Genomic DNA, 22,755 nt, shown 5'->3' on the forward strand with positions numbered 1-22,755 from the left:
ACATGGAAAAGTCCAGGAGACAATGTAAGAAATCAAATAGACTATATCACTATAAATAAACGCTTTAGGAACGCCATCCTTCAAGCAAAGACATATCCAGGAGCGGATTGTGGAAGTGACCATGTACTAGTAGTAGCCAAACTCCTAGTTAAGCTGAAAAAACTGAAACAAAGCACGAGAACGGAATGTTTTCAATTTGATCTATTGCAGAAAGATGATGGCATTAGGAATGCATATGCTGAGGTGATCAGAGGCAGGTATGAGAGATACTTGCAAATGAAGGAAACAGCAAATGGCATGCACTGAAGGAAGCCATGACCAAAAAAAGAAAGGAAAAGTAAAAATCAGTGGATGACGAGCAAAATCCTGAGATTGATGAGGCAAAGGCAACAGATTTTTCCAAGACGCAGCAAAGAATATCAGAAGGTGGACAAGGAAATTAAGAGGGAATGCAAAGAGGCAAAAGAAGCATGGTTAAATGAGCAGTGCCAAGAGATTGAAAAATACGAACTCTCAGAGCCAGCTACAATGAGGAAGATCAAGGAGTTGGTGGGACATAAGATCTGTCCAGCGTTGGACTGTATAAAAGCGAAAGATGGAACAGTAATCATGGAAAAAGGCAAAGTTATGGACAGAATACGCCAAAGAACTCTTTCAGGATGAACGTGGGGAAAAACCAACAAGCCATAGGACCCTGAAAGGTCCAGAAATACAGAAACCGGAAGTCAGGGCAGCTGTATCCCAATTGAAAAGTAATAAGGCGGCTGGACCAGATGCCATTGTGACAGTAATGATAAGGGCTTTGGATGATTTTGGCATTGCGATAATAGCTGAGGTGTTGAATGAGATATATGAGAGTGGAGTGATACCAGAGGATCTTAGTAAATCCATATTCATAGCTCTGCCAAAGAAACCAGGGGCTATTGATTGTGAACTACATCACACCATTAGCTTAATGAGTAATATTACTAAAATTCTTCTAAGAAGAATATTGATGAGGATAAAGAATAAAATAAAGCTGGAGATAGGAGAAGAACAATGTGGATTTATGCAAAATATGGGAACAAGAAATGCTATCTTCATGATAAGGATAATGTCGGAGAGGGCTATTGAAATGCAGAGAGACCTGTTTATGTGTTTCATTGATCTTACGAAGGAATTCAACAGAGTGAAACATGAAGAACTCTTCAACATTCTAGATTGTTTAGACATAGACGGGAAAGACATAAGAATACTCAGGAACTTATACTGGGAACAAACAGCCAGCCTGAGAATTGGAAAAGACAGGGGTGAGAACATAAGAATTCTGAGGGGTGTAAGACAGGGCTGTGTTTGCTCTCCCGACCTATTCAACCTGTACAGCAAGGAAATTATGAGAGGAACACATGGAATTGGAGGATTCGCATTTGGCAGACAGAATGTAAACAACATCAGATATGCAGACGACATTGCTCTCATTGCCGAGACAAGAAAAACTACAGGAACTTCTAGACAAAGTAGTGGAACAAAGTAGAAGAAAAGGCTTAACAATAAACATTAAAAAAACAGAGTGCATAGTTTTCGGCAAAAAGAAAATTGTGCCCAAATGCATACTGAAAATAGGGAACAACATCATAAGACAAGTAGAGAAATGCAATTATCTAGGGAGTTACACAAGATGGACGATCAGATAATGAAATCAAAAGACGGATTGGTGTGGCCAAGGCCACGTTTCAGAAACTGGGCAACATACTAAAAAATAGAAAACTGTCAATGAAAACAAAAAAACAAAATTTTGAACTGTTACATTATACCTATCCTTATATACGGTACATTGCCGTACTGTGCCGCTCTCTTTGCATCTTTGGGTTGTGCCATGACATTTTTTTCTTTTGAAATTCTTGTGATTAATTGTCCTGATAAATTTTGTAATGTAAAGATTATTTTGGTTTTGCAAACAGCCTAAGCAAAATTTTTTATTTATTATTTTTTTAAACATATTTTTAATAATAACTTATAATAAGGATATTACTTATTTTCAGCAGGCTATAATTACTCATTCTAAAGCACAGGAAGTAGGGCTTTCCCTCATAAGTTATTCTAGTTTTATCAGCTCACATAATCAGCAAATCAGCCTGTAAATATACCTGTACATAATACACAGTGAAGTTAATATCTGCAGGGTGATTCCAAATTCATGCATCCCAAATTGTAAATGGTAATTTAGTATTGAGAACTTGATGGAATTTGATTCTAATTGCTACAGTAGCATCACTAGTCATCCTCAGATGTAATCCAACAGTTGTTATGTTAGCTTTCAGTTACTAACCAATAGTATTTTGTTTACAACCAAAGCAGCATGTAATCCCAGACACAGCACGTATTCATAATTGAACATCCACAATTCTCGGATTTTTTCTTTCAGACTACTTAAAAGGAATGGTATACACTAACAACCTTCACTTATTGGAAGAATTAAAAATCAGTATCAAATCAGAAATTTCAATGTGTACTATCCAAATACTAAGTCTCACCAAACACAAACATAGTAAAAAGAGTTTGTGCTTACATTTGGGAAGGAGAACACTTTCAACATTTATTGCAATCTCTGTTATAATTATGTTTATAACAACATCATCGCAGCCAAAGTCTACCACCAGTTATTCCATTGCAAGAAATATAACTTATTATAACTCTATTATAATTATATAATAAAACATATGTAATAATAATTGAAATAAAACTGAAAATGCTATGGATTGTGTGTGTCTTTGGAATCACTCTGTAATAAATATGAACTTGGATACTATGACTGAAGTAATCAGTGCATCAAGGAAGCACCAAACAGTTGACCAGCCAGTCTACTGTAGTAGCTCATTTATGGGATTCGTAGCTATAACATTTGCTAGTACTAAGGACAAATCAGTAATACTTTAGTGGCTGAGAGGCAGATCACTGTGTGAATGCTGTGAATAATTTTAAAATTATTTGGGAGTTAAAAATCCTCTTGGAAATATAATATTTTTGAAGAAAAATTGGTTATGTATACTGTAGTGATTTGCCAATAGGAAGTTCTCTTGGGTTCATATAATGTCCTCCAGGAGGCTAAGTGGAATTCAATCATACCTTGACCTTCCTCTGAATAAAAAGGGGGGGGGGGGAACATGCAAAGTTTAGTTGCTGGCCTCCATGGGAACCCAAATGCATAAAGGGAACAGCCAGGAAAGCAAATGTTTTCTGAAATATGATGAGGGGCCACTGTCACAAAATGCTAGATAAGAAGGTCATGCAGTTGACTTGATTGGTGTTATGTTGTTTTTTGGAAACCAATTATAATCTTTTGCAATGATATTGGCAGATGGGAGCGTAATTGAAAATGTAGCCCTTGGTAGCCCAAAGGGCAAATCAGCAATACTTAGTAGTCCAAAGCAGATCTCCCCTCCCCACACACTTTCAGCAGCTGGGAAAAGTGTCAAAACTTGGAAATTGAGTGTCATATATGCTGTGTCACCAAACGGTCTTAGTGATTATGTAAATACACATACTTCATTGTATTCTCTCATGAACATCATGCACTATTTTGAATTTACTCATTACTAGGGCTGAGAAATACATGCTTTATCACAATGCTAGGTGTAATCAATAGTGAGCTGGTTCTAGAGAATCTGCTACACTACAGCCAAGAGGTGGTCCTCACTCCAGGAAGGGTTTGCTGTGTTTGGTGGGATATTCAGGGTGCAATTTATTTTGAATTGTTGTAGCACAATTGCTGAAAGAGAAATTTCCTTCTTTGACCAGCTGCAACAGTTTCTCAGGACAACATGCATCCTCATACTGCTCAGATCATGTGTGCCAAAATTGAGGAGCTTGGGAAGAAATTCCACATCTACTATATTCAACAGCCCTTTCACCACTTATTAAGAACCCTGTAATACTCTCTTAGTAGAGAAATACTTATTTTTTAAGCTTTCAAAAAGTTCCATGTCTGTATTCTTTCCTTCAATGCCAAAATAATTTTATAAACACTTTACTGAAATGTTTGTAGGAATGGGGACAGAAAGTTGGAGAATAAATGAAAATATATATTCAATTAAAACATGATTTAATGTAGTCGTGTTTCAATTTTGATATTTTTTGTTGTGATAAACTGAAAATTGTATGGCTCTGTTTTCAATGACAAAGTGTGCTAAGAAACTTTTCAGGCTAAGTGTATTCCAAAAAAAAAAAAAAAAATTGGGAAATAGTTTGATAAAGGTGCGTTTTTTACTTTTTTGTCCCCCCTCCTCAAAAGCAGTTATGAACACTACAGGATTGGAATATATTTTTGTCGTCTTCTTTTGCTGTTGCGTTAATTTCCTTAACTGTAGTAGTCATCAAGCGCCTCTATAGCCAGGTGGGAAGGAGCAGCAAGTGCGTAGCACACGCTTCTTGATTAGACCGAGGTTCGAGCCTGTCACCACCAAATACGGAGGATGCGGAAAAGTCAGGGAATGACCACCACATATCCCAGAGCAATATGGCCTTAGTTGCTAATGCTCCTAAAAACCAAATAACAAACAAATAGTAGTCATCAAGTCCAGGCAAGTCAAGAGAGGCTATGCTTAGTAATCCTATGTTTGTTGACTGATGTGACTTAACTGTTCCTTTTCTGCAGTGACATTTAAGCCACATCACTGACTTAACTGCTAGTGCCATTTTATATAGTAGTTTTTCATGTGGGACTTTATCAAAAACTTTTATAAACATCAATTAATATTATGGATTATGTGATATAAGTCCTACATAAACAAAAGATTTTAAATATCACAAGATTAATGTAGTCAAACAGAACCTCCCTTTGACAAAGCCCTGTTGCGATTCCCTTATAATTCTATTCCTGTCAGATGATCCTACAATATATCCTTAAGTAGGGACTACACAATTTACCCTATCACAAAATTAAACGTATCTGTAGTTGCTCCACATCTCACTCTTTGAACTACTTTGAGAAGTGCAAATATCTTTCTCTCCTTTGAATTGGAGAGAACAGACATTTGCTCTTTTCCAATCTGTAGTCATTTTTCTGAATCCAAACTTGCCATATATCTGGTTATATATATATTTTTTATATATTTTTGCATATGATGTAATTATATGCAAAAAGTTTTATGATATATTGTTACAACTGTTATTCAAGTATATTTATTTTTTATAGATATTGAGAAAAGAATTCAAGTTATTGAATTGAATCCAGCTATTTGGTTTCTTGATAGATCATTGGAGTGGCATTATTTAGCTCCAAATTTTGCTTCATATTTTCGACTAGCTTTGGCACATCTTGGCATTTCACACTGGCAGTACATTTATACACCAATGGGAGCCCCTCCAAGAACCAAGGTATTTTGAAATAGTATTTAAAATCTATTGTGGTAGATGTTTTTAGTAAAGTTTAAGTAAAAGCACATCCACTTAACATAAGTTATTTTCTTCCTTTAATAATGCCTCCAGAAGTAATCTACCTTCATTTGGTGTTTTATATCTTTTATATTTTTCATTCTACTAGTTTTAAATTTAAATTAATTACTTCTTCTACAACATGAACACAATGAGGAAACATACAGCAAAGTATTATATTTATCAGGAACTATGCTTACCTATCTGCAAACAAAAAAGTAAAAAAAATTTCAGTTAACTGAAAATTAAAAAGAAAAAAGAAAATTAGAAAGTGTCTGCTCCTATCACAGGAAGTGCCCTGTGGAACTCTGCTGTAACGGTGCTGCTACCTGTATTTAAACAAGAAGGCTGTGACAAATGTCCACGGGCAAGCACAGACATCCCTCAAATGGAAAATAATAAAATAAAATGAGAAAAAGAAAAACACGGTACGACAGGTGTGATTTCATTAGGGAATACTTATAATTATATAAGTATTCCCTAAAGAACACCCTCTCCTGTGGATCTTCAAAAAAGTCATATTTCCATGGTGAACTGTTGAAAATTGATCAAGCGTTCACTGGCACCTGTATATGAGGTTACGAAAGAGCAAACTAAAGCAAACAAGTTTAAATACTGGGGCCCTTTATATATAACATATGAAAATGAAGCTACAAAATGTAAATTTTTTGATATAGGTTCTTCCTAATGAGATCATGCCTGAGATTCCCTTGTTTTCCTGTTTTTTCTGATTTTATTTCCTTTTGAGAGGTGTCTGCATGCAAACACCTACTACTACTGCTGCCTGTATTTAAGCCTTCTTGCTTGAATACAGGCAGCAGTAGCACCATCACAGCAGAATTATGCAGGGTAATTGGGGTAGGCATTTTCTAATTTCAGTTCTTTCTTTTTAATTTCAGTTGTTAATTAAGTGGAATTTTTTTTTTTTTTTTTTTTGTTGCACATAGAGAACAATAGTTCCTGGAAAATAATACTAGCTGTAGTATCAGCAATGTGTTCACATGAAAGAAAAGTGATTAATTTAAATTTAATTTGTCATGTAATAACAACATATGTTAACAACTGAAAATTAAAAAGAAAGGACAGAAAATTAGAAAGTGTCTGCTCCTATCACAGGAAGTGCCCTGTGGAACTCTGCAGGGCACTTCTGTTTATTATTTTTGAAGTAATTTACTAGTTTCGTTTGTTACCACCAGTCACATTTTACAGTTTGTCTTTAATTTATGCAAATTATCCTTTAGCAAGCCTTGTCTCATTACTGTTCCCATTTCTCATTTGTTTTAAAATATCTCTTCGATGTGCTACCAGTCAGTTTCCAAATTACTAAATGGTAAATAATTTTCTTTGCCTGATGTAGCACTACCATTTTATTTATTGGAGGCCAATGTGCTTATTGGGCTACAAAGAAAAGTTTTCTTTGCCTCCCTTTCTTCATTCATTCCACTTTTATTTTGAGTGATGTTTCACATAATTGATGTAGTAGCATAGCAAGTGCTTAAGATTTTCTCGAGTTCAAGGATGTAGGTATATTTTTGAAACAAAAAATACCAGCAGTTCTGAATGCTGACAGGTTTAAAATGCGAGGAGGATCAGAAGAGCAAATAGAAATGACAGCTATTCAAAATGATGACTTTTAAAAATGTCAACTGCTCAGAATGCCAACAGCTTATAGAACCAAACAGTTACATTGCTGTTATATAAACCGTTTCAGTTGTTTTAATAATTTACACAAAATTTCTGATGGGAAGTTTCTTTTGATAAGTTTTGTGAGTTACCAAGAGGTGCTAAATCAAAATTCATCATGAAAACTTCAATGCATTACCAGGTGTATATTATTATTTCTCTCTTCCAATTTTTTATTTTATTCTTTCTTTTTTTTTTCATTTATTTATTTATGAGGAAATATTTTATAAAGATTGTAAAATCCTTAAAATTGAGTCCTGTCTTGAAAAGAATTACAGTTATGTCAAAATTATGCAATTAAAGATAAACAGTTACCGAAAAAATTTCTTTCAGCCGGAGAGTAATCGATTGTTGGAACAACTTCCATTTGGCATCTTTCAGCCAGAGAGTAATTGATTGTTGGAACAACTTCCATTTGGCATTGTGGAGTGGAAAGTTTAAAAGAATTTACTGAAGAATTACACAAGTTATTAGAGAGGACAGAAAAATGTTATTTTTGTGTCTGATACTACATAAACCTGCTTCTATACATCATTTGCCACTACTAATACTAAACCTTTTCACATCTATTTTTAATCATTCTTTTTAGTGTTAGGCTAGTACACTATACTAAGGAGAGTATGAACTGCAAATTCAAAGAATTTTGAGCTCCTGGGAACAGATAAGTTTTTGAAAAATTTTGCCATTTTATTGACCAAATTAGCATATTAAATTGTATTATATAAATAGCTTTATAGTCCTACTCACATTTTTTAATTTATTTTTGAATTTAGCTAGAGATTTTGTAAGTTACCACATAACTTGTACTGTAGTGCGTGATAAGGGAATTGTAGCTATTTATTGTAATAAATAGGATGGCATTAATAGATAATTTTATTAATTAACTTAACAAGTGTAAGAAATAGTGTAATTTATATAACATAAACTAGATAATGCCAACCTATTTATTACATAGGTTGCATTAGTTTTATTGTTACATTTAATTGTATTAGTTTAGTGTAGTAGTAATGCAGGCATATGATGCAAGAAAGCAAGTGTATGTAACATCAGCCAAAAAAAAACAAAAAAAACACCAATTTCACACATCCATTCCTTCTAAAAGTTTGTCCAGTTCCTCCTTGAATTTATTTAAGCTGTCAACTTCCACAATGACAGATGGAAGTTTGTTCCAGCAATTAACCACCTGCTCACTAAAGGCAAATTTCCACACATCTATTCTACAACTATCTTTCCTCAATTTGAATTTATGCCCCCTCAGGTTTATAATCTGAGCAAGCAGAAGAATCCCATCAGAATTCAGTGTGCTCAACCCATTCAAGGCCTTATACACCTCAATCAGATGACCTCAAAGGTGCCTAGTTTCCAGAAGCTGCAGTTTGCAGAATTTAAGCCTTTCTTGGTAAGCGGAGACCCCCTTCGTTCCCCTCACCAATCTTGTTGCCCTTCTCTGTACATGCTCAAGAAACTCTACATCCTTCCTAAAATGAGGCCTCCAGACCTTTACACAGTGCTCAAGGCATGGCCTGACCATTGCCTTACACAAAGGGATAATCACCTCTTTTTCCCTACTGGCAAAATTCATGTATATTCATGACAATTACCCCATGACCTGCTCTGGCAGCCTGTCTGCATTGTTCAGAAAACTTCATATCTGACTGCACAATTACTCCCAGATCTATTTCATTTTCTACCACCCTAAGTGTAGTACCACACAGTTGGTACATTTCTCTGGGGTTATTTCTACCCATATGCAATAATTTACATTTGTCAATTAAACTTCAGTTGCCCCTTCTCAGCCCATCTGCTTAAATTTTCTAGATCCTGTTGCAGTAGCACACTGCCATTACTGTCATTAACAACCCTGCCAACCTTTGTATCATCTGCAAACTTCAACATTAAGCCTGATATACCTTCATCAATATCACTGATAAATGTACAAAACAACAGTGGGCCCAATGCCGAACCCTGGGGGACTCCACTAATAACATTAGTCCACGAAGAGCAGTGTCCATTGATTACCACTCTATCTTCTCTCACTCAACCACCCTTTTATCCATTGTAGCAACTTTCTCTTAATACCGTACTGCTCCAATTTGTACAGCAGTCTTCGAAATTGGAAGACTGCTGTACAAATGCTTTTCTTTTTAAATTGAATTTGAATATATTCTGGCAAAACAGTGAATAGAAGGGCTCAAAGACAAAAAGTACTACTTGTTTGATGTTTCTGGAATTTTGTGTTTCTGGATATATCTGTTATGTCTTATTTCTTAATAGGACACAACACAGCCAAAGGGGATGCCTTTGTGTTTGTTTCGATGTAAAGAGATGTGAGAATATTATGCATAAACTCAGCTTTCTGATGGGTGTTTATGAGAGTTTGAATAGCGAGGTCGATACCCTTGAAGGAATTAAATTGGAGGCCTATCAAGCTCTCATCTGCCCACCTCAATGCCAGCACTTACACTTGAGCATCAGCCAACACTGCAACAACTCCCAAAGCAAAATTTACTGGTCCCACAGGAGGTAGATATCATTGGTGAGTGTATTGTTGGGAAATGGAAAATATATTATACAAAAAGGATAGGTATAATAGGACCAGTATATGTCTTCCAGAGGCAAAAAAATTTTGTAGTTGGGTAAATGCTAAGGTTGTAGAACAGATATCTTTTAAGGGCACCAAAGGCTATATTGTTGTATATGTTGATACAAATGACATTAAGAGTAAGAGATTTTAGGACTTACTTAATGAGTAAGGAGCAACGTTGAGAAAAAGTCGCAAATTAGAGTTAAATTTGAAAGTATCTGCAATTCTGCCCAGACATGATAAGTGGGAGTATGTGATAAGAGGCTGTTCAATCAATTTGGCTCTGGAGAGATTGTGTAAGGCTCCGAATTTTTCTCATCGTGGTCCGTGATTATTAACAGGAGAGACTGCTTCTACATGGATGGGATACACTTAAATAGAAAGTGTGCAAGAATATTTGCTGATATCAAGGCAGGGTAAGTTGGGCTGGAAAACTGCTTGAGACTAATAGAACTATGCTGCATACACAGACTAATAGATAAATATTAGCTGCAGGCAGAGATGAAAGTGATTCTTGCACTGCTTCTATTGGAACATGCAGCAGCCCAAAAAAACAAGGCTGAGAAATTCAAGAGCTGCTGATGTTTACTTTGGAACAAAGAAATACATGAGCTATGCTAGAGTAACTAAGAGTAAGAACAGGTGCATGTGTACAGGGTGATTCAGGAGGAATAGTAAATTGTGGAAGGTTATAATATCGATTATTCTGAGTAAAAAAGTTCATATAAACATGTGTCCAATTCTCAATGGATACAGAGATACAGCTGTTTGAAACTGCCATGCACAGCTCCCTGAATCAGATGTGTCCAAGAAGCAGTTATAACCTGACACTGTTTGGTGTTAGAAGTGTTGTTAAGATGTTGCACATCTTTGCACATGCTGAATATGCTGATATGGTGTTTGGCTACAGTTTTTGTGGTGGAAATATTCTCTGCTGCTTGTGGAGAATACCGTTGACGGTGTTCTCCACAAGAAACAGAATACCTAACTGCAGAATACCAGATTCGAGGGCGTTTATTAGTGTTTACACCAAACTGCGAGACGTACGGTTCCCAGCGCTCATATTTCTTCTGAACATGCAAATGAACAAAATGTGGATGAAATAGAACACATTCTTTAGTTGGTAGAATGTAGTCCTACTATTGGCACATGAAGAATTTCTATACTTATCAGTATTCCACAGACAAGAGTATGGCAAACATTACGTGAGCACGGCTTGTATCCATTTCACAATCTTCAACCAGGAGATGATGCCCAGCATTTGGAATTTTGTAGTTGGGTAAATGCTAATTGCCGATTAATTCCATTAATACTGTTCAGCAGTGAAGCTACTTTCGCCCGTAACTCTCATAGGTGGTCAGACAAAAATCCATATGCCACTGTACAAACAAATTTTCAACATCGCTTCTCTGTAAACAGTGGTGTGGTGTCATTGACAATCAGTTTATTGGGCCTGTTGCGTTACAAAACTTTCTTATAGGGCCCATTTACCTAGAATTTCTGCAAAGTAAATTGCTTTGCAGAAATTCTGCAAAACGAACTTCCACTACTATTGGAGGATGTTCCCTTGGCTCTAAGGATTGGTATATATTTTCAGCATGACAGAGCTCCTGCACGTTATACCCATCTGGCGATACAATATCTAAATCAAACTTTCCCTGAACGATGGATTGGCCGCAGTGGTCCCGTTCATTGGCCACCAAGGTCTCCAGACCTTACACCATTAGATTTTTGTTTGTTGGGATGGATGAAAAGAGCAGTATACAAGAGACTAGTTGCTCACTCGCATTTTGGATATGGCTGTCCTCATAAAGGAATGCCAAGACGACCTCAGAAGAACAACACTTCATATTACCACAAGAGTTGCAAACTATATTGAGGTTGGCAGTGGGATTTTCGAACATTTATTGTTAACTGTAAAATATTTTTCAATTATTTGTGTTTTGTATCATTAAAAAGTCAATAAATAGAAACAATAAATCATTTATCGTTCTTTAATACCTCTCATAATTTCTTTATGCACGCCATTTTCAAACAGCTGTATTTCCATATCCATTGAGAATTGGAGACATTTATATGAACTTTTTTACTCAGAATAATCGATACTATAACCTCCAAAAATATTTACTATTCCTCCTGAATCACCTTGTATTTGTGCATACACCAATGATAAGAGCATAGTAAATACATTTTTGAAGCTGATCGAGTCATCAAATAGAGACATTGTGGAGATATCAGAGATCTGGTGTCACTCAGATATAAGGCATGCAGAATTTAAATATGGGGAGTACAATGTGTATAGAAAGGACAGGAGAGGTGTATGCTCTTGTTAAGAAGCTTGTAACATCTAAAGCAGTGCATCCAGTTGATTTGGGTGGCCTGTGCAATGTTGAATCAATTTGAAGCAACATAAACACTGGGAAAATAAAAATGAGAGTAGGAGTGTTAGGGCCAAATGACTGTGATGAGTACAACAAACAACTGTACAGAGAAAGAGAGTGAGCCAGTAAATCAGAATGTTTTATAATGGGAAATTTTAACTTTCCAAATATTGACTGGAACTTGGGCCTTGGTCACTCATACACTAGCAAGACTTTTGTGGATTTATTGGGTGACTGTTTTTTACAGTAGACTGTTAGAGAGGCAATAAGAGATAGCAATATTCTGGATCTTATTATCAGCAATGATTCTTCATGCATTTGGAATCTGCAGATAAAAGAACCACTAGGAGGCAGTGATCACAATATGAAGGGGTCCCCTTCGTTCCTGCTGCTCCTGCCCATCTGGCTATGGAGGCGCCACCTGTGAGGTGATCTGATTGAGGTGTATAAGGCCTTGAATGGGTTGAGCATGCTGAATTCTGATGGGATTCTTCCACTTGCTCAGATTATGAATTTATGCCCCCTGAGGGGGCATAAATTCAAATTGCAGAAAGACAGTTGTAGAATAGATGTGTGGAAATTTGCTTATTTTGCCAGCAGGTGGTTAATTGCTGGAAGAAACTTCCATCTGTCGTTGTGGAAGTTGATAGCTTAAATAAATTCAAGGAGGAACTGGACAAACTTAGAGGGAATGGTTGTGTGAAATTGTTTTTTTTTTTGGCTGATGCTACATAAGCTCATATGCTTGCTTTCTTGCATCATGCCTCTATCACTATCAAGTTCTTGAAAAGTTAACTACTTTTATTTGTTTAGTATGATACTGCAGTACGAAACAGGCAACAAGGAATGGCTCAGTTAAATAATCAAAGATTCTCATGTAAATATATAGCATTAGTAAAAGCAGTATCATGTTATCACCTATCCCTGTAGGGGCGCCTCCGTAGCCAGGTGGGAAGGAGCAGCAGTGCGTAGCACATGCTTCTTGATTAGACCGGGGTTCGAGCCCGTCACCACCAAATACGGAGGATGCGGAAAGGTCAGGGAATGACCACCGCATATCCCGGAGCAATATGGCCTTAGTTGCTAATGCTCCTAAAAACCAAATAACAAACAAACAAACATCCCTGTAGGTTTTGGTTTCATGAGCTTCTAAATAAGAGAGGATATTGTATGCTTACTGCTTTATTTACAGTACACTGGGCAGTTTAATAATATGTGACAATGTTTTTTAACTTTTAAAATAGCAGTAAGCATGTATACCATTTTTTAATCTGCATTAAAAATTTGACAGTGGTTCTTAATGCAGATTTTACTGTAATATACTGCTATGTGAGATGCAAAAGACTATAAAATGGAGGGGAGGAAATCAACTTATATGACAAATATATGATTAAGCATGGATTCTGGACAACAAATTGACTTAAAGATCAAATCAGCATATAAAATAGAATATTATATATACAACACAATTAGTATATATAATATATAATTGTATATATTATATATGCAATATTATAATATATACAACAGAATATATAATATTTTTGGAAGCTACATATTTTGCCTTTACCATTTGTAGTATTGGTTTCACAGTATCCATCATTTGTGAAAACATCATACAGAAATTCTTTGGACGATTCTTTGAGATAAAGCTCAATACGGAGAATGTTGGCAAGACAGAATCAAGCTGAAGTGGCTTGAACTTGGCTTGCCACCATTCACTGACTGTAACACTTTATCAAACATTTAATTATGACATTGCTAGAATTAAACATTTGTGCATCAATATCTTTAGTTTATTAACCTCCTACCATTAATTATAACTATCTCTTCACACACTCTCTCTCTCTCTCTCTCTCTCTCTCTCTCTCTCTCTCTCTCTCTCTCTCTCTCTCTCTCAAAATGCATGAAACTCCTCTTTGTATTACAGCAAACAACTGACCTCATGCTTATTGTTATGTGCACTGTCTATCACATAAACATAAGGAGTGTGGATCAATGCAATAACCACAATTTTAAAGGTAAAAAACATTAACTTCAGTTGCCATTTCAGCAAAAGTAGTAAACCAAAGTTCAGTTTATTGAAGAGATTTCCAAGATTATAGCAAAAAAAAAAAAAAAAAAAGAAAAAAGCAGTCTCACTTACCAGTATCTATTTCTCATAGATTAAGTGAGTAAGTGAGAATGTTTGGAAGGCTAAATAACTTTATATAAACCTTTCTCCCCTTAAAGGAAAAAAAAATTGCAGTATGTATATATATATATATATATATATATATATATATATATATGTATGTATATTTTTTTTTTTTTTTGTCAAAAAACTGCTCTATGGCTCCATCTAGAACAGGCCTGGGCAAACTTTTTGGCTGAAGGGCCACATTAGGAATTCAAAAAGAAGGTGGGCCGCACGTAAAATACTATTTTTAGATTTATATTATTTGTTGTCATGAAGAAATATAACAAAAATTATTCTCTAACAACCAAGAATTTAATGAGATGAATGGAACTGTTTTACATCTTTTAACATTTTTTTAATTTCGGGTGTTAATTTTGTAGTTGAGATTCTTAAAACTGCTTGTAAATGTTCATCGGTGATGCTTGATCGTAAAGAATTTTTATTTAGATTAACGATGGAAAATGTTTGTTCACATATGTAGGTTGATCCAAAAATAACCAACATTTTTCGGGCAAAATCTTTAAGTTCGTCAAATTTGTCCGAATTAAGAGTATTGTAAAATTTACAGATTTCCTCATGACGGTGCAATTCCTTTAAATCGGTATCACACTGCAGATCTATAATCTGAAGCTGTAGTTCACTCGGTGCACTATCAATTTCTATTGAAAATGGGTCACACACTATTTCCAAACTTGTCTCAATTTTTCGTAAGTCGCCAAATCTTCGTGAAAAGCATTCAAAGCGTTGATAATTTCACAATATTTTTCAAATTTATTTTCTGGAATCTTCAGCAACTTCATGGTTGGAAAGTGGTCTACCTTGTTAATCAATAAATGTCAAAGGAACAACTGGAGTTTTAATTGAAATCCATTCAAACTTTTTACCATATCATGGGCGTATAAATTTTTCCCTTGTAACACGGTGTTGAAAGTAAGTGTGTCATGATGTCCAGGGTAAACGCAAAATCACAAATCCAGTTATTATCAGTTAATTCGGGAAAGTCCATAATATTTTTCAGTTTTAAAAATAGAACGATGTCATCTTTAAGATCCCATACTCGCCGAAGAACTTTTCCTAAGCTAAGCCATCGAATTTGGCTATGATAAGGAATATCTGTGTACTCGGATTCAATATCTTGAAGAAAATTAACGAATTGTCTGTGTTTCAGGCCCCTCGTTGTATTAAATTTACTAGTTTAATAATACAAGATGTGACATATTCAACTTTTAACACATGTTTACATAATACTTGTTGATGTATAATACAATGAATTGTAATTAAATTATAATCAGGATAATTTTCACAAATTTTATCCTGAATTTTCTTTAACGCTCTAACATTTTTACCTGTCAAACTTGGTTCTCCGTCAGTTGTTACGCTTACCATTTTGTTCCATTGTAAATTATATCTTGTTAAGCATTTTTCAACTTTTTCGAATATATCAGCTCCCGTTGTTTGGTCTTTATTATTATCATTATTATTATTATTAATATCCATATGATGCAAGGAAGCCTGAGGCTTATGCTGCACCAAGAAAAAAAAAAAGTTCCCGAGTAACCCTGAGAGAGAGAGAGAGAGAGTGAGTCAAAATTAGAAGGGAATCACCAAGAATGATGATATCCAGCTCAGGACCATGGGTGTGCCAAGCCCATACTCACCAGATGTGAGCGCCCCATCTTTAAGAGATTCCATTGAAAGAAGCTCTTCAATAATTTCAAAATTAGAGGTATATCCATGTATGAAAATTAATAACTGCGCAGTATTCTTTTGGTCGTTACTTTCGTTGAGAGCTATCGAGTACCATGTTATGGATTCTAATACTGATAATAATTGCTCATTCAAATTTGTATCGATACATTCAATTCTTCTTACTACAGTTCGCCGAGATAAACTCAAATTTGTGTTTAATGTCAGGACATATAATTCCACAAGCTTCAGTCATACATTCTTTAATATAGTCTCCATCAGAAAAAGGCTCGTTGCTTTTTGCAATTATATGAGAAATAACAAAACTTGCCTCTACAGTAGCTTCTTGTTCCTCAGTTAGCCGCGTAAACATATTTCGTTGTCTAGATAAATTTTGAATCAATCCATCAGCAGTTTTCTTTCTCGCTTCCGGAGTTAAATTGGCACCATATTCGGAATGTTTAGTATATATAAGGTATAAGGTATGTTCGTGTCAGACGGCGCCTGGAATTTCTCCCATCTCCGCGTATGTTCGCTGTATCGAGGACAGTACACTGTCAAGCCAGAGACTTGAAAGTGTGTGGGTCATGTCTGTGCAGTGTGATCTGTTGTGCCCATTGTTTGTCCGGCTTATTGGCCGCCTGGCCCCTGGTGGGGCCCGACGTTGCCCATACCTTGCCACGTGGAGGATAGCTGGGTGTCCAGCATCATGACGAGTTGCTCCGGCAGGTCCTGCCACCTAGTTTCCTGGGATTTCAGTGGCTAGGACCTAAAAAATAAATAAATTAATAAAAAAAAATAATAATAAATAAATAAAAAAATAAATAATAATAATAATAAAATAGAAAATAATAATAAAAAAAATAATGATAAAAGTAAAAAAAAAATAATAAAATAAAAAATAATAATAATAAAAGTAAAAAAAAAAATAAATAATAATAAAAAAAAAAAAATATATATATATATATATATATATATATATATATATATATATATATATAGGCGTTTGACGTTAATTCTTAAGGAGATTGCTGTTAGCAAATCGCTGGTTAGGGTTGAACGCTAGAAAGATGTGTTAAAAGGCCTAATAGGTCGGGCAGAATTTTGTTGTTATTAAATTTAGACGTGTGGGCTATACGTTAGATGAAAGATAAAAGTGGGAGGAAGGGGAGGCTGAAGACTGGGGGGGGTAGAAGTAGAAGTAAGGGGTCGATAGAGGACATGACCCCTGCTAGGCAGTATGGCATGCCCATGCCACACCAGAGGGGAGTTTGGATGGCGGGTGGGGGAGACGAAGAACAGCTATCTCCCCCTGCCATGGATAAGGTATACAGTTAGAGTGGGGGAAGAGACTGAAGACTGGGGGGGAAAGGCAGAAGCATGGGGACGATAGAGAAGGCGACCCCAGGTGGTCAGTGAGGCAGGCCCATGCCTCACCAGGCGAAGAGATGGGTTGGCAGGGTAGGGAGGAAACAGAGCATGTCTCCTCTCCCTCCTGCCGGGGATAGGGAATTTAAGATGAATAGGGTAAGGGTACCCCATTCAGCTCGCCATATAGCATTTGGCAGCGGAGCTGCTAGTGGTTCTAGTCCGTTTCCAGGAGCGATCGGACCGAAGCATGATCGTTCATGGGGTGGTTCCCGTCCGTTCTGCAGTCTTACCGTCAAAAGGTCCGGGTTTGCTTGTCGGCGTTTGTGGGGTCTTTCTTGTGACATTTCCCATCCATGTGGTGTTTGCGTCAATGTTGTTTATAGAGTCATTTCTCATTTATTCAACTTTAGGTCCACTTCAGGGTTTAGTGCCTTGATTATCGGTGACCATTGAATTCAGGCGTCTTCCATGGGATGATTTCCTTCGAGGTTTGTTCATTTCTTTATTGTGTCAGTTGTTGATTGCGATTTGCTGCGATAAGAGCTCTCCATCTTGTGAACAGGGCCAGTGCATAGCTGCAGAAAGCCTGATATCCTTCCTTGGTGTCCAAGATGTGGTACTCCTGGCCGTATGGTAGATACTGTATTTTGGTGATGAATGCGCTGCGGAGGTCGTCATACAGCTGGCAATCAAGCATGAGGTGCTGCCAGCTCTCCAGCCCCCCGCAGGTGCAGGTGGGATCTTCCTGTATTCCGAGTAGGGATAGCTTTGCATTCAGAGCTCCATGTCCTGTCAATAGGTATGTGGTACTCCTGGCTGTATGGTAGATACTGTATTTTGGTGATGAATACGCTGCGGAGGTCGTCATACAGCTGGCAATCAAGCACGAGGTGCTGCCAGCTCTCCAGCCCCCCGCAGGTGCAGGTGGGATCTTCCTGTATTCCGAGTAGGAATAGCTTTGCATTCAGAGCTCCATGCCCTGTCAATAGGTATGTGACTTGTAGGCCCGGGGAAAACCAGGGTGGGAAGTTTGGAAAAACCCGGCCAATGTTGGGCAGAAACTTTCTGGTGAATTCGCCTTTTTGCGAGGTGGCCCATCTATCCTGCCACATCTGCAGCAGGTGAGCATGCAGCTTTTTCTTTTCCATAGTCTTGCTATTGATGATGTCGGTGGTGAATCCCAAACATGTCTGTGGGATACCCTTGTCCAGGTGGTGCGTGAGGCCCCGTCGAATGATCTCTAAGTCCAGTGGAAGGACACCAGCAAGGACTTGCAGGGCATGCGTGCTCACTGTGCTGCAAGCTCGAGTAATGGTCAGAAGGATTGATCGGTGAATCGAGTCAATGATTCGTTTATTGACAACAGTTGTGGCTTTTTGATACCATGCGCCAGATGCATACGTGACTATTGGGGTGAAGATGGCTTTATAGAAAAGACGTAGCACCCGTCTGTCTAGGCCCCAGTCTCTGCGAGTGATTGGCAACCAATGCAGTGTATCGTCTGACTTTTGTACGCAAATATTTCAGGTGGTCCTGAAATGATAGATTTGGATCTAGAATCATGCCTAGGTACTTCAGCTGCTTTGAGAATTTAATTGTTTTCTGGTCAATCTTGATTTGTGGAGGCCGCCTGAGGTTGAGGCACCCCTTGAGCAGAATGGAGTTTGTCTTTGCAGGGGATATTCTAAGTTGATTTTTCTTTGCCCATTCCTGAAGGGGGGACAGAGCCCGGTTTGCCAGTGTCTCCAGTTGTGTCCTTGAGTCCGCTGACACTGTTAGTAAGAGGTCATCAGCAAAGGCCTGCGATTTTACCTCGTCAAGGTCTATAGCTAGGAAGGAGTCCATTACTATGTTCCACAGTAGTGGTCCAAGGACCGAACCCTGTGGACAGCCGCGAAATGTATTCTTGGAGAGGGTCCCATAGGGAGCAACAATCCTGATGGATCTGTTTGTGAGGTAGCTCTTGATGACCCTGTAGAGGTTGCCTGGGATCCCAGCGCCTCCGTAGCCAGGTGGGAAGGAGCAGCAGTGCGTAGCACATGTTTCTTGATTAGACCGGGGTTCGAGCCCATCACCACCAAATACGGAGGATGCGGAAAGGTCAGGGAATGACCACTGCATATCCCGGAGCAATATGGCCTTAGTTGCTAATGCTCCTGAAAACCAAATAACAGCCTGGGATCCCAGCAACCCGAAGCCTTGCCAAGATGCTTGGCCACCAAAGTGCATCGAAGGCCCCAGCAAAGTCCACGGCAATCACAAGGAAATACTTCTTGGTGCATCTTGTTACTTGTTCTTGTAGGTGTATTAAGGCATCCACGGCTGAGCGACCCCGCCTGAAGCCAAACTGGTTGGGTGAGGCCAGGCCAGCCCTGTCATAATATTGCTCTATTCGTCTATAGAGAAGGCGTTCAAGTAGTTTACTTGCAACTGTGAGAAGTGCGATCGGTCTGTACGATTCTGGGAGGTGTGGTGGTTTGGTCAGATTTTTCAGGATTAGTTTGACGTTTGCTTTCTTCCACGAAGTCAGGAAGGTGCCACAGTGAAGACAGAGGTTGAAGAGGTTGAGCAACAGGTTCGGGGAACACTGTACTGTCTTTTTGATGATTTCGGGCTCCAAGAGGTCTGGTCCAGGGCATTTATTTCCCCTAATGAGGGTGGCAGCACTCTTGAGCTCCTCCATGGTGAAGTGAGGTTCTGTCGTTGCTGTTTGATAGCTTTCATTTTCTAAGCAGAGTTGGATCTGCTCTGTTGTATCTGGTTGTATAGCCGGGTGGAAGACTGTGTCCAGGATTTTGGAAATAGTCTGCTCCCAGGTTGTGGACATGCCTCCTTGGGTCAATGTGGTGGCGGCAATAACTTCCCCTCGGGGGAGTTTATTCATGGTCAGTTTGTAGACAATTCCCCAGGGGTTCTCGTTTCCCATAGTGGAGACCATGCGCTCCCAAGATTGCTGTTTACAGCTTCTGATTTGGGCTGTGTAAGTGTTCCTTGCTTCTTTGTAGCGTTGTCGGAGTACTTCAACCTCTGCCGTCGGCCAGGAGCGCCTGGCCCGCTGAAAGGCCTTTCTTCTGGTTTGTGTTTCTTTCCGGAGTCGTTGCAGTTCTAGGTTCCACCACGGCACAGCCCCAGGGGTTGGATTTTTCTTTTTAATAGCGATGTCGCTTGTGTGCGTTATGATCTCTGTTATCTTGCTTTGGAGGTGATCTGGATCTTCGAGGCACTCAAGCTCCTCTGTCTCTGTTGTATGCTGGTTTTTAAGGTACTTTGGAAGAGTTCCCAGTTTGCTTTGGATATGGAGTATCTGTGAGTGGTTTGTATAGCTGCCGGTACTCTAGTCAGTGATCTGTTGAGTTGGAATGTAATGGCTCGATGATCAGATGTTGTCCAGGCCTCTTGGACGGACCAGTCGGTAGTATTATTAGCAATGTTCCTGGAAGCCAAGGAGACATCTATGGTGGCTTCCCACAGTGTATTACTAAATGTGGGCAGATTGTTTGGTTGGTTTAACACTGTCAACGTTGAATTTGCAAGGAACTCTTCCAATATAGTTCCGTTTCTGGTGCCATGTCTGTCTGGTGTGTGACTATGCCACATTGGTGACCGGCAGTTCATGTCTGCCCCTACTATAATTTTAGCGTTGGGAAGGGTGTCAGCAGCCAGTTGGAGGTATCTTGTGGCGAAAGTTATGTCTTCGCCCGGTCGACAGTAGAGGGCAATAACATAAAATGCCCCCAGAGCTGTGAGGTGGGCACATGCATGAGGTGGGCACCAGAGGTGAGGTGGGCACATGCAGCCCAGGCTGTGCAAAGCTGTGTGATTTTGGTCACCGTAATATCCGGATTTCTGACCGTGACTGCAGCCCGGGGGGTGTCGTCCTCGAATTGTACTATCTTGTAGGTCAAGGGGTATCCCCTGACTATCTTCATGTGTGAGTATGGCTCTTGTATTATCATGACATCTACATTCTCCTCTTCAGCCTTGATACGGATCTGATCCGCTACTGCTCTGGCCCTCTGTGCGTTGATCTGCAGAAATTTTACCTCTGTAGTATTGTATCCTCTAAGGCGCGTCCCCATAATCCAGCCTGGATTGGAACAAGCTCTTAATTTTCAGGTAGGTGGGGCACTTGTTATCCCTGATTGAGTGGGTGCAGTCCAGCTTCAGACTCTTGCAGTTGGTGCAGATTGGGTCAGTACTCTTGTTTGGGCAATCCTTGTAAGTGTGGCCTTTTGCCGAGCAGTGGCCGCATGTGGGTTCAGTCTGGGTGCAGGTGTGCGTTGTATGCCCATATTTACAGCACCTGAAGCATTTGGGTATGGCCACATGTTCACGGAAGCGGTGGCTGCCCCAATTTACATATACTCTGTTCTGGGTGTTTAATACTTTCCATGCTGCAGGCACAAGTTCAATTATCCAGTTTCGTTGAGTGCCATTCTTGGACTTGGTTGAATATTTTGGTGTCAGCAGTTCGTCCCTTCTGTGTTCTGGGAGAGCGGACATCAGGTTTCTTTGATAGATTTCCTCTGTTAGTTGATCCGGGGTCAGGTGTTTAGTAGTGAAATGTCTTTTAATATTGTACTCTTTCAACACTGAGACACTCTCCCGGCAGATGAGACAAATAGTCTCGTTATTTATGTTAGCAAAAAAATATTTTGTGTTCCATTCATTCTTCATTGAAGACGCGATGCTCTTTGTTGAATTTTTCGTTTTTTATTCATTTTTAAAAGGGCGTAAATATTATTTTTATCGCTACTGGCACCAAGATAATAACCGAAGATAACTAACTGCGGGATGACCATCAGAGAAAAGAGATTGGAACTGCGGCCGGTCAGCAGTCCTATCCTATTACTCCGCCACCGCAGCAAAGCCGTTGTCGTCATCACCGGTTGTCTGTTACTGTAGTTTCGCGCAGTTAGTTTATAATCGCAAATTATACCGTTATAAAAGCGCCCGTTGGCTCGCTCCGGTTCGCGCACAGTTTCAAATTCTATCTCGATTTGAACAATACAGAGACGATAAAACAATTTACAAGTCGACAAATTCTATAATGTATTACATATACAAATTTATTTTTCAAAAAGGCGTCGCAAAAAGCATAAAATAAGTAAACTTTTTCTGAAAATACAATTAAAGCTTGCGGGCTGCACAAAAATGTGCGGCGGGCCGCATGCAGCCTGCGGGCCGTAGTTTGCCCGGGCCTGATCTAGAATAACAAATAAGCAATAACTATGAATTCACCAGAAAATTATCCATAACTAAAATAGTAAATAAGTATGGCATCTATATTCTTTGATACAATGGATCCCATCTTCATAATGAAGATGGGATCCATTCTATATCAGATGATATGCCTCTTAAATACATGACTTCACTGATAAAAAAATTCACATTTTGAACATCTTAAGAGCAGATTAGAAACACAAAATCTGGCCACCTTGGGGCAACTGGAGCAACCA

General features: G+C 38.5%; 1 protein-coding gene across 2 annotated transcripts in view; it reads left to right on the forward strand.

Annotated features, from left to right (window-relative positions):
- The window catches only part of LOC150087026 (tubulin polyglutamylase complex subunit 2), a 153,507-nt gene that overhangs the window by 99,363 nt on the left and 31,389 nt on the right, over positions 1 to 22,755 (forward strand). For both annotated transcript variants that reach the window (XM_090371756.1, XM_090371755.1), the window contains exon 6: positions 5,174 to 5,355. In XM_090371756.1, the coding sequence (XP_090227882.1) occupies positions 5,174 to 5,355 (182 nt within the window). The remainder of the gene's footprint in view (positions 1 to 5,173; positions 5,356 to 22,755) is intronic.

This window comes from Mastigoproctus giganteus, chromosome 4 (genome assembly GCF_048544385.1).
Source record: "Mastigoproctus giganteus isolate SK-2022 chromosome 4, ASM4854438v1, whole genome shotgun sequence".
NCBI classification, from domain to species: domain Eukaryota; kingdom Metazoa; phylum Arthropoda; class Arachnida; order Uropygi; family Thelyphonidae; genus Mastigoproctus; species Mastigoproctus giganteus.